The sequence below is a fragment of the Pseudophryne corroboree genome, chromosome 10, assembly GCF_028390025.1.
Source record: "Pseudophryne corroboree isolate aPseCor3 chromosome 10, aPseCor3.hap2, whole genome shotgun sequence".
Lineage (NCBI taxonomy): Eukaryota > Metazoa > Chordata > Amphibia > Anura > Myobatrachidae > Pseudophryne > Pseudophryne corroboree.
Genome location: NC_086453.1, coordinates 139,240,670 through 139,253,548, shown reverse-complemented (window position 1 = coordinate 139,253,548; position 12,879 = coordinate 139,240,670). Strand labels below are relative to the sequence as shown.

Genomic DNA, 12,879 nt, shown 5'->3' with positions numbered 1-12,879 from the left:
AACCATTAACTCTATATTAAGTTGGTTCCCCCCCCCCCCCTAATTCCCACGAACAGGCAGACTGGTTGCCAACTAGTAATGCCTGAAGAAGAAAAAACAATCAATCAAATTCTGAACACCACTCTCCTGAGCTCCAGAGATATGCACCCGGCTCTTTTGGCACATTTTCTAGACTGAGTCGGCTAGGAGGGGCATAGAGGGGAGGAGCCAGCACACACTAATTAATTCTTAAAGTGCCAGGCTCCAATGGATCCCACAGTACTAAAGTACATTCCCCAGTATCCACTAGGACGTTAGAGAAAGGAGGGTTAAGAATTGTGTGGGGTTCTCTATATTTTCTATAACCAGCACCAAGCTGAACCAGCAGGCGGAGCTGATGCTATAGCAGGGGGATACAGAGTTCACTCTCCCTGCAATAAAGACAACCAACACCAAACTGGAAAGCCCAGGGCTGGATTTCTTTGGACCAAATTTCAAAAAGAAAAAAAATTGGGGCCAAACTCCTGTGGAGCAACCAACTCTGAAAGCAATGGGCTATTCGCCATACCCATGCTGGCAGCAGGTGCAGGATTTATGGTAAATGAATGTATATTAGCGGCCAATTATTTCACTTGTGATTCTGTGAATACACAACTGCCGTTGCCAGCAACAACAGGCAGGCACAGGGGTAGGGGTGTTCCGGGTGCCATGGGACAAGTCCAATGGAAGATGTTGCGGACGACGTGCAGTAGCACACATGATCAGCAACAAAGTACATACATACAGACGAGAATGTGGACTGTGTCGGAACCAGGCACATTGTCCACGATATATTGCACTGTGGACCCAGCTTTAAAGGTGTTACAATTTTTTTTCTTTTATTCTGATTCTGCAAATCATGAACATAATTATACCACACAGATCTGACAAACTATTACTAGTGTACACTGATCAGTTGTGTCTGCAACATTTGTATACATGTGTAAGACACGTCTAAATCTGAAAACAAAAAAACAAAACACTGAAGTGCAAGCTTACTTAGTTTTTCTCACGCCAGGTTCCGTTGTGCTTTATCTGCTACATGTGTAAAACCAATTTCTGCGCGGTTAAAGTCGCAGGCTAGCACTTTGAGCACACTGAGCGGCTTTTCACTACATCTGCAATGCGACCGGTGCAAAAAAATGTAGAAAATATGGTGGCCTACTCCTCTTGGAGCATCTGAGACATGTCGAGGATCTAGTGCCACCTAGTAAGTGTGGACACCTGTATTTCCAATATTCCCATATTGTGCCTTTTGTAATGATGGACAAAGATACTTGCAACTCAAATTTATTAAAGGAGAAAACAATGAACACAAATATCTGCAAAGAAAAAAAAAGGAGCACCTGACTAACAACTGCTCATCATCACACAAATACAACTTCAATATGTAATAACCTGAAGGGTTGTGTAGGATGGGATTTGGGAGGGGAAGGGTGTGTGTGTGGGGGGGGGAGGTTAGAAAGGGGCAAGAAAAATAAACATCTGGTGAAAATAAAATAAAAAAATAGATATAAGGAGGGAGGGTTGAGACAGTACCCAATATTTACCTGTTGAACAATAGAACAAAAAGTAATCAGCAAACATGGGGGAGGTGAAAAAAACAATAGGGAAAAGTAAAAAAAATAAAAAATATATATATATGAGGAAGGGGCAGGTGTAAATTAACAAGTATTTGTAAAAAAGCAACATCATCTCACAGGCTGTGAAGTTCCAGGTAGTAAGATTCCAGAACATTTGCAATTCCAGAAGCATATGGGAGGACTTTCCTGTATTAGCTCTTTTTTAACTTTTCTTCATTTGCAGACTTGTCGGATGTTAAAAAATGTTCTTTATATATGTAAAGAGTCTAATTTTTTCCTCCAAGACACTGCAGCATATGAAGCTTGCTTTACATCTCCCCAATCTTGAGTTGACTTTCCTGCGTTTGAGGCCTTCTCTCCGAGCCGCATATGTTGGAGGTCGGTGCAGCATACGGACAGAGGCTTTGTGCAAGTGAAGCAGAGAGGAAAGAAACTGAGACATCGTTAGTTTCTAACTATAACAAGATTTACCAGTTATTACAACATATTTACAATAAAAAATGCAAGTAGAAAAATCTCCTTTCGTCCACTTCAACAGAAAGCTTATAAACAAATGTACACAGCTTATTGGAAAGCTATTAGAACTTTTATTTACATGAAGCCTAATTTGATCTGATGTTAGAGAATATTTTGACTATGTATTAAATCTAAACAGTGTAAAGACAAACCAAAGCCCTTATTTTGCACTGCTCGAGGTCCCACAAGTGCTTTAAACACAAAGGCTAAATAAATGTCTTCTAGAATTTCAATATATATGCAGCTTTATGTATACGTTCACGTGTTCGGGTCTTCCACCTGAGTCAACCTAAGCCCCAAACTAATACTTGTGCGACTAATCCAGTGAAATGTCTTGTTGATCCCAGTCGCAGGTCTAGAGCCAATCAATGGTAATTCAATGGTATATATAAATATTTATATATAAAAATTTTTTAGTGCTTTAACCAACAGCGCCTGTAATGGCTCTTTGAATCTATGCTATTCTGGTAAAACCCAATAGCCCATCAATATGCTCTGATCTTGAGGCGTTAGATTCAGAACACTCAGGTAACAAGTGTGGCTTTTCACATACACACACAGTGTGAGCTTTAACATGTGTTGCAAAACACATTCATAAATTATGTTATAAAAGAGGGACTGGCTTAGAAGTTTGGCAAGACCGCTAAGCTTTGCTTGCAGTCAATCTTGCCGTCGTCATCCCCTGCAAACACAAGAGACAGAGAAGCCAGGAAACTCTGGCACTCCTCCTCATTCTGGAAGGCCAACTCTGACTGTACGTAGGAAACTGCGAGCATCGGACGATAACTATAAAATCGGACAAAAAAAAAAAAAGTAGTGGGGGAAAAGGAGCAAAGAAAACAAAAGTTAGCACAGTAATTACATTTTTTAAGCCACATGAAACAGAACATTAGGCTATGGTTTTCTAAAAACATACCCACCTTTAATAAAACCACAAATAAAGGTTTATCAACATAACTAAGTAAATTGTATTCTATTTTAAGCTTCAATTCCAGTTATTTTTATTTAAATAGCAAGTATTTTTTTAATCCTACATCTATCATTTATTCAGAGCTGACCATTACTTCCTTAAAGAAAGAAAAACAGAGCAGAGAAGTATGACTGCCAATAACATTCAGACTCTCAGCATGTGACATGATGGGAGAGGGGAAGATTGTACAGTGCAGATTGGGCTCAAATGGGACATTCAATGACCATCTGCGCACTCTATTGTGTCATTTGACTGTGGTTGCCACTGTAGTAACATGACACCTCAAAAAGTGCAGCATTAAATTAACTGAAATTTAAAGTTTAGAGGGGTAGGGGAAAAAAAAACATTATTTATGGGACTGCTGCTTTAGTATTCAATAAAAACCTCAGAGTTTGGAATTTCAACATCTCCTCACAAGAGCATATAGTAAGTTAATATATCATTCACAAATACATAAATAACGGATTTCTTGGTTCTCAAATTAGGAGATGATGACACTATCATATGTTGGGAAAAGAAAGTGGAACAGATTATTAGAATATGGAGAGGTCATTATAACAAGGTGCAAGTTCCTATACATATTTAAAATCTTAATAAAATGTTATCTGATGAAAAATGACATAGAAAAGTGAAGAATCATACAGTATATACACAAAAAACAAGGGCAGTACCAGGAAAGAAAGCTTCTCGTACTCTATGAAAAAGCTTTGGGAATGCTGCATATCATTTTAATCAGCATAAGCTGCTTGTGCGTCCTATTCACATGGCATAATATTTTCTGGAACACAGATACCTTTCTTGCGGTTAAAGTACAATACCTTTCTTGCGGTTAAAGTACTTTCTATAGCTTTTAATATGAAAATAAATAAATAACTGTAAAATTTAATACAAAAAAAGGGGATGTGCACTCTAGATGTGTATAGTGGGTATGCTAGCCACTCTACTGCTGTTTTCTGTGTAAGATATCTATATAAAGTATATCTTTGCAATAAGTTTTGAGCCCCCAAAATATAAACCACCCCATATTATTTTTAGACTGACAAGAACATGAATATAGTGTTATTTTGGTGTGTAATCTCAGTATGCTTGTCACTACAAATAAAATTAATTTTATAAAGTTGGAATATGTGAACCAATTAGGTAAGTCACAAATAAACTATAGTACACTTTAATATTTTAAACAATAACTGAAAGTATGGTAATTCGTTATATCAAGCTAATCTGATGTACAGTACTAGTTACGCAGAACCTTTACCTGTCAGTGACACATTTCTAACATCTAAAAACATTTACATACAAATGGTCTTGATAATTCACTTAAGTTTTGTTGCACTTACCTTCAGCATGTGTGTGTGTATATGTGGGGGGGAGGGGGGGAATAACACGACTACAGTAGGTTTTGCTTCTGCAGTTCTATTCTACGTATTAAGCTACATTCTATGCAAGTAACTATGGGGCAAGCTATTTGTATGAACTCTCCAGTATGTGTAGAGCACTTTTTCCCTTTGTTCTCTGAAGTCCTATCATAACATATTTATTACATCCCTTTGCTGCAAAGGATAAGTAAATATGGATTACTCCTTGTACACTATAGATAACAGTATAAGCATGCATGGTGATTTGATCTGGAAGCCATTCTGTATATAACACGTTCCTGCCTCTGCACTGCTACCTTTTAATCATGGCCTTAAGGGCTTCCTTCCTCTCCCTTTCTGCAAACTTGTCGATGAGATACCCAGACATGCGTGGTGCTTTTCTATAAAGTTTGAAAAACCGATGATAATTTGAGAGTGCCCAGGCACTCCGAAGAGCAAGGGCATGTGAAACACAAGGATCCTCCTTTAACGCTTTGGTCAAGTATGCCAGTTCTGTAGTGAGATCTGCAACCAGAAAAGAAAGACGAGTTAAAGATGGACTAGACAGAGTGTTTTAGATGAAGTTTACAGCACACCATCTTCTTACCACCAGAGTTTTTTGTGAAGATATAGTACAATATACGATAGGCTGTAAACTCGCCAACATTCCCATCAAGATTTTCAGCATAGAGAGACTTCAGCTGTGCTTGACACTGGTTGAATTCCTCATGGTCTCCCTACATACAACAAAATAGGAAATAAGTTAATTGAAAGCAGACTTCGGGGTCAACACAATTAGGTGCAAGTTGCCCTTTTCTCTGTAAATTCAAATTGCAATTCAATTAGAAACTTGCATTAAACTAGAGTAAACTCGCATTTTACAGTTCGCACCTCACTGACAGTTACAGATGGTAGGGAAACTTCTTATTTTAAGGTTTAAAACTCTCCAGTACTTTCATTATGACCACTAACAGCATTCTCTATGAATCTGCAAACGACAATTAAATTTTTTGGTGGTCCAGGAAGGTCGCCCCACTTTCTCGGACGTCCTAGTGGATGCTGGGAACTCCGTAAGGACCATGGGGAATAGCGGCTCCGCAGGAGACTGGGCACAAAAGTAAAGCTTTAGGACTACCTGGTGTGCACTGGCTCCTCCCCCTATGACCCTCCTCCAAGCCTCAGTTAGATTTTTGTGCCCGGCCGAGAAGGGTGCACACTAGGGGCTCTCCTGAGCTTCTTAGTGAAAGTTTAGTTTTAGGTTTTTTATTTTCAGTGAGACCTGCTGGCAACAGGCTCACTGCATTGAGGGACTAAGGGGAGAAGAAGCGAACTCACCAGCGTGCAGAGTGGATTGGGCTTCTTAGGCTACTGGACACCATTAGCTCCAGAGGGACCGAACACAGGCCCAGCCTCGGAGCTCGGTCCCAGAGCCGCACCGCCGGCCCCCTTACAGAGCCAGAAGCAAGAAGAGGTCCGGAAAAATCGGCGGCAGAAGACATCAGTCTTCAACAAGGTAGCGCACAGCACTGCAGCTGTGCGCCATTGTTACTCAGGCACACTTCACACTTCGGTCACTGAGGGTGCAGGGCGCTAGGGAGGGGCGCCCTGAGCAGCAATGTAAACACCTTGGCTGGTGTATCAATGTAAACACCTTGGCTGGCATAAATACACCACATATAACCCCCAGGGCTATATGGATGTATTTTAACCCCTGCCAGATTCCACAGAAAAACGGGAGAAAAGGCCGCCGAGAAGGGGGCGGGGCCTATCTCCTCAGCACACTGGCGCCATTTTCTCTCACAGCTCCGTTGGAGGGAAGCTCCCTGGCTCTCCCCTGCAGTTACTACACTACAGAAAGGGGTTAAAAAAGAGAGGGGGGCACTAATTAGGCGCAGTATAACAATACAGCAGCTATAAGGGGAAAAACACTTATATAAGGTTATCCCTGTATATATATATATATATATATATATAGCGCTCTAGTGTGTGCTGGCATACTCTCCCTCTGTCTCCCCAAAGGGCTAGTGGGGTCCTGTCCTCTATCAGAGCATTCCCTGTGTGTGTGCTGTGTGTCGGTACGTTGTGTCGACATGTATGAGGAGGAAAATGAGGTGGAGGCGGAGCAATTGCCTGTAACAGAGATGTCACCCCCTAGGGAGTCGACACCTGAGTGGATGAGCTTATGGAAGGAATTATGTGACAGTGTCAGCTCTTTACAAAAGATTGATGACATGAGACAGCCGGCGACTCAGCCTGTGCCTGTCCAGGTGTCTCAAAAGCCATCAGGGGCTCTAAAACGCCCGTTACCGCAGATGGCAGATACAGACGCCGACACGGATACTGACTCCAGTGTCGACGATTAAGAGACGAATGTGACTTCCAGTAGGGCCACACGTTACATGATTGAGGCTATGGAAAATGTTTTTACACATTTCTGATAATACCAGTACCACTAAAAAGGGTATTATGTTGGGTGAGAAAAAACTGCCTGTAGTTTTTCCTGCATCAGAGGAATTAAATGAAGTGTGTGATGATGCGTGGGTTTCCCCCGATAAAAACTGTTAATTCCTAAAAAGTTATTAGCATCATACCCCTTCCCGCCAGAGGATAGGGCACGTTGGGAAACACCCCCTAGGGTGAATAAAGCGCTCACACGCTTGTCTAAACAGGTGGCACTACCGTCCCCGGATACGGCCGCCCTTAAGAAACCTGCTGACAGAAAGCAGTAAAATATCCTAAAATGTATATACACTCACACGGGTGTGATACTGCGACCAGCAATCGCCTCAGCCTGGATGTGCAGTGCTGGGGTGGCTTGGTCGGATTCCCTGACTGACAATATTGATACCCTAGATAGGGACAGTATATTACTGACTATAGAGCATTTAAAAGATGCATTTCTATATATGCGTGATGCACAGAGGGATATTTGCCGACTGGCATCAAGAGTAAGTGCGCTGTCCATTTCTGCCAGAAGAGGGTTATGGACAAGACAGTGGTCAGGTGATGCTGATTCCAAAAGGCATATGGAAGTATCGCCTTATAAAAGGGAGGAGTTATTTGGGGTAGGTCTAACAGACCTGGTGGCCACGGCAACGGCTGGGAAATCCACATTATTACCCCAGGTAGCCTCTTAACATAAGAAGACGCCGTATTATCAGGCGCAGTCCTTTGGGCCCCATAAGGGCAAGCGGGCAAAAGGCTCCTCATTTCTGCCCCGTGGCAGAGGGAGAGGAAAAAGGCTGCAGCAAACAGCCAGTTCCCAGGAACAGAAGCCCTCTCCCGTTTTCTGCCAAGTCCTCAGCATGACGCTGGGGCTTTACAAGCGGACTCAGGCACGGTGGGGGCCCGTCTCAAAAATTTCAGCGTGCAGTGGGCTCACTCACAGGTGGACCCCTGGATCCTTCAGGTGGTATCTCAGGGGTACAAATTGGAATTCGAGACGTCTTCCCTTCGCCGTTTTCCTAAAGTCTGTTTTACCGACGTCTCCCTCCGACAGGGAGGCGGTATGGTAAGCCATTCACAAGCTGTATTCCCAGCAGGTGATAATCAAGGTACCCCTCCTACAACAGGGAAAGGGGTATTATTCCACGCTGTTTGTGGTACCGAAGCCGGACGGCTCGGTGAGACCTAATTTAAATCTGAAATCCTTGAACACTTACATACAAAGGTTCAAATTCAAGATGGAGTCACTCAGAGCGGTGATGGCAAACCTGGAAGAAGGGGATTATATGGTGTCTCTGGACATCAAGGATGCTTATCTCCATGTCCCAATTTACCCTTCTCACCAAGGGTACCTCAGGTTTGTGGTACAGAACTGTCACTATCAGTTTCAGACGCTGCCGTTTGGTTTGTCCACGGCACCCCGGGCCGAAATGATGATACTCCTTCGAAGGAAGGGAGTTTTAATTATCCCTTACTTGGACGATCTCCGGATAAGGGCAAGATCCAGGGAACGGTTGGTAGTCGGGGTAGCACTATCTCAAGTAGTGTTGCGGCAGCACGGTTGGATTCTCAATATCCCAAAATCGCAGCTGATCCCGACGACACGTCTTCTATTCCTAAGGATGATCCTGGACACAGTCCAGAAAAAGGTGTTTCTCCAGGAGGAGAAAGCCAGGGAGTTATCCGAACTAGTCAGAAACCTCCTAAAACCAGGCCAAGTGTCAGTGCAGCAGTGCACAAGGGTCCTGGGAAAAATGGTGGCTTCCTACGAAGCAATTCCATTCGGCAGATTCCACGCAAGAACTTTCCAGTGGGACCTGCTGGAAAAGTGGTCCGGATCGCATCTTCAGATGCATCAGCGGATAACCCTGTCACCAAAGACAAGGGTGTCTCTCCTGTGGTGGTTGCAGAGTGCTCATCTTCTAGAGGGCGCAGATTCGGCATTCAGGACTGGGTCCTGGTGACCACGGATGCCAGCCTGCGAGGCTGGGGAGCAGTCACACAGGGAAGAAATTTCCAGGGCTTGTGGTCAAGCCTGGAGACATCACTTCACATAAATATCTTGGAGCTAAGGGCCATTTACAATGCCCTAAGCCAAGCAAGACCTCTGCTTCAAGGTCAGCCGGTGCTGATCCAGTCGGACAACATCACGGCAGTCGCCCACGTAGACAGACAGGGCGGCACAAGAAGCAGGAGGGCAATGGCAGAAGCTGCAAGGATTTTTCGCTGGGCGGAAAATCATGTGATAGCATTGTCAGCAGTGTTCATTCCGGGAGTGGACAACTGGGAAACAGACTTCCTCAGCAGAAGTCTTCCACATGATTGTAAACCGTTGGGAAAAACCAAAGGTGGACATTATGGCGTCCCGCCTAAACAAAAAATTGGACAGGTATTGCGCCAGGTCAAGGGACCCTCAGGCAATAGCTGTGGACGCTCTGGTAACACCGTGGGTGTACCAGTCAGTGTATGTGTTCCCTCCTCTGCCTCTCATACCCAAGGTACTGAGAATCATAAGAAGGAGAGGAGTAAGGACTATACTCGTGGCTCCGGATTGGCCAAGAAGGACTTGGTACCCGGAACTTCAAGAGATGCTCACAGAGGACCCGGGGCCTCTACCTCTAAGAAAGGACCTGCTCCAGCAGGGACCCTGTCTGTTCCAAGACTTACCGCGACTGCGTTTGACGGCATGGCGGTTGAACGCCGGATCCTGACGGAAAAAGGCATTCCGGATGAAGTCATCCCTACCCTGATCAAAGCCAGGAAGGATGTAACCGTACAGCATTATCACCGTATTTGGCGTAAATATGTTGCGTGGTGCGAGGCCAGGAAGGCCCCTACAGAGGAATTTCAACTGGGTCGTTTCCTGCATTTCCTGCAAACAGGACTGTCTATGGGCCTAAAATTAGGGTCCATTAAGGTTCAAATTTCGGCCCTGTCGATTTTCTTCCAGAAAGAACTGGCTTCAGTTCCTGAAGTTCAGACGTTTGTCAAGGGGGTACTGCATATACAGCCTCCTTTTGTGCCTCCAGTGGCACCTTGGGATCTCAATGTAGTTTTGGGGTTCCTAAAATCACATGGTTTGAACCACTCACCACTGTGGACTTAAAATATCTCACATGGAAAGTGGTAATGCTGTTGGCCCTGGCTTCAGCCAGGCGCGTCTCAGAATTGGCGGCTTTATCTTATAAAAGCCCTTACCTAATTTTTCATACGGACAGGGCAGAATTGAGGACTCGTCCTCAATTTCTCCCTAAGGTGGTTTCAGCGTTTCACTTGAACCAGCCTATTGTGGTACCTGCGGCTACTAGGGACTTGGAGGACTCCAAGTTGCTGGACGTAGTCAGGGCCCTGAAAATATATGTTTCCAGGACGGCTGGAGTCAGAAAATCTGACTCGCTGTTTATCCTGTATGCACCCAACAAGCTGGGTGCTCCTGCTTCTAAGCAGACTATTGCTCGTTGGATTTGTAGTACAATTCAGCTTGCACATTCTGTGGCAGGCCTGCCACAGCCAAAATCTGTAAAAGCCCATTCCACAAGGAAGGTGGGCTCATCTTGGGCGGCTGCCCGAGGGGTCTCGGCTTTACAACTTTGCCGAGCTGCTACTTGGTCAGGGGCAAACACGTTTGCAAAATTTTACAAATTTGATACCCTGGCTGAGGAGGACCTGGAGTTCTCTCATTCGGTGCTGCAGAGTCAGCCGCACTCTCCCGCCCGTTTGGGAGCTTTGGTATAATCCCCATGGTCCTTACGGAGTTCCCAGCATCCACTAGGACGTCAGAGAAAATAAGAATTTACTTACCGATAATTCTATTTCTCGTAGTCCGTAGTGGATGCTGGGCGCCCATCCCAAGTGCGGATTGTCTGCAATACTTGTACATAGTTATTGTTACAAAAATCGGGTTATTATTGTTGTGAGCCATCTTTTCAGAGGCTCCTCTGTTATCATACTGTTAACTGGGTTCAGATCACAGGTTGTACGGTGTGATTGGTGTGGCTGGTATGAGTCTTACCCGGGATTCAAAATCCTTCCTTATTGTGTACGCTCGTCCGGGCACAGTATCCTAACTGAGGCTTGGAGGAGGGTCATAGGGGGAGGAGCCAGTGCACACCAGGTAGTCCTAAAGCTTTACTTTTGTGCCCGGTCTCCTGCGGAGCCGCTATTCCCCATGGTCCTTACGGAGTTCCCAGCATCCACTACGGACTACGAGAAATAGAATTATCGGTAAGTAAATTCTTATTTTTTTCATGCACTTCTCTCACATCACATATGGCTGACAATTCGCAATCCCCCACTACGAGTACCGCAAATAGGCATTTTTAATTGGAGAATTCTGACGTGCGCACTCGCGTGAATGTCTGCGAGGTTCAGAAATCAAACTCGCATCTAACAGGATTGACCCCTTAGAATTAATGAAAACTGAATAGTCCAATGTTACCAATATGAAAAATGACACCAGCATTCCTTGCCTCATAAGCAATTTTTTTTTGTTGACCCCCCAAACCTTCCCCCTCCCCAATAATCTAAAACACACCATTTCAAACTTTCTTGGGAAACACCTAGAAAATGGAAGGTAAAGACACTTACCTTTTCCAGTGCTATTCGTGCATGGGTCTCGTATACTTCCACAGTGAACTCTGTGCGAATACCCTGAACCTGTAGAGTGAATTTACAAAATAGAAAATATTTAGTAAGTGCTGGAAATATGCCACACTAATGCTGACTACAATTTATTTTAGTTGTACTTACTGTTAAATCTTGACGGATTGATTTCAACTGCTCACAAGCAAACGCGTAATCCTGCTTTTCCTTAAAATGCCCTTTAACCATGGTTAAAGACTTTCGTAAAACCTGTTAATAAAACAATAAATTACAAATGCTACTAATAGATGTGTTCCTTCAGGTGGCCACAAACTCTTCCTAGACTGCCAGTTTTACGGTTCAATATGGTCAAAAGTGTCAGTACTGTAAGACATCCAAATTCCAGACCATATGGTATTACACAGGATTATAGTGACCATCTTCCATCTGCTATCAATTATATTTATACAGATTACAATTTGGCCAGGAATTCATTTTGTGCTGTACATGCTGCAACATTGGGTCAAGAGAATAGTTAGCCTTTTATCTTTAAATGTTTATCCAAATGAATGTTAACAGACTACACGCATGTAATAAAGCTTCTCAGACTGCACCACTAATAAGAGAAAAGGAAAATAATTTTTTTTGTAGGTAAAGAATAGAATCTTACTGGCACTGGTCTAACAGTTGAAGGATCAGGAGCACAAGTCAAACGTAAGTAATGCTTGGTAATATCCTGAGATGTTCCCACAATTTTCAGTTCATTCCAATCCAAACTTTCAGACTCGTTAGGATCCAGGTTATTGATCTGCAGTACTAGAGGCTCAATGCGAAATTTCTTGGAACTGTAGCCATGTTGGAAGCGTGCTGCTCGCTTTTCCTTCTTAAAATCTTTTTCAGGGTCCTCAAAATCCATAGACAAATTCTTCTTGCGGTTTCGTTTGTTAAAGTTGTGTTCACTTCTAAATAGGGTAACATGCAGAAAGATAAGTATATATACATAATTCACTTGCTAGGCTTCAAACTCTAAAGCTATTGGCAAAAGCAGCTAGTACTGTACGTTTGACCAAGACCCTTTATTTACAATTAAGAGAATGAGATTAAAATCAAGTCCAACTCCAGAAGATTAAGAATAGACCAATCTGGATTTGACACAAGATTTAATGTCACGTTGCCAGATCCCAGTTTGGACCAAGAAGTTTTAATTCTGGAAGGAGAAAGGTTGATTTATTTGGAGTACTAATGGGATGTTTGCACTCACCGTAAAATCCCTCTCCCTGGTTTCATGGGGGTGGGGGGGATACTGGAACCCTAAGGTATGGGAGGTGGGTCCAAAGAAATTTGCACTTTAAAGAATATCTGGTTTTCAACATTGGCTCCTCTCCTATACAACCAGTAAGCTTCAAGCAGA

At 43.5% G+C, this 12,879-nt stretch overlaps 1 protein-coding gene across 3 annotated transcripts in view; it reads right to left on the bottom strand.

Moving 5' to 3' along the window:
• Nucleotides 1-1,292: 1,292 nt before the first annotated feature.
• LOC134966239 (leukocyte receptor cluster member 8 homolog) overlaps nucleotides 1,293-12,879 on the bottom strand; it is a 188,795-nt gene continuing 177,208 nt past the window's right edge. For all 3 annotated transcript variants that reach the window (XM_063942818.1, XM_063942817.1, XM_063942816.1), the window contains 6 exons: nucleotides 12,139-12,430; nucleotides 11,637-11,738; nucleotides 11,475-11,543; nucleotides 5,050-5,179; nucleotides 4,760-4,967; nucleotides 1,293-2,903 (listed from right to left, as the gene is read on the bottom strand). In XM_063942818.1, the coding sequence (XP_063798888.1) occupies nucleotides 2,741-2,903; nucleotides 4,760-4,967; nucleotides 5,050-5,179; nucleotides 11,475-11,543; nucleotides 11,637-11,738; nucleotides 12,139-12,430 (964 nt within the window). In that variant the 3' untranslated portion in view covers nucleotides 1,293-2,740. The remainder of the gene's footprint in view (nucleotides 2,904-4,759; nucleotides 4,968-5,049; nucleotides 5,180-11,474; nucleotides 11,544-11,636; nucleotides 11,739-12,138; nucleotides 12,431-12,879) is intronic.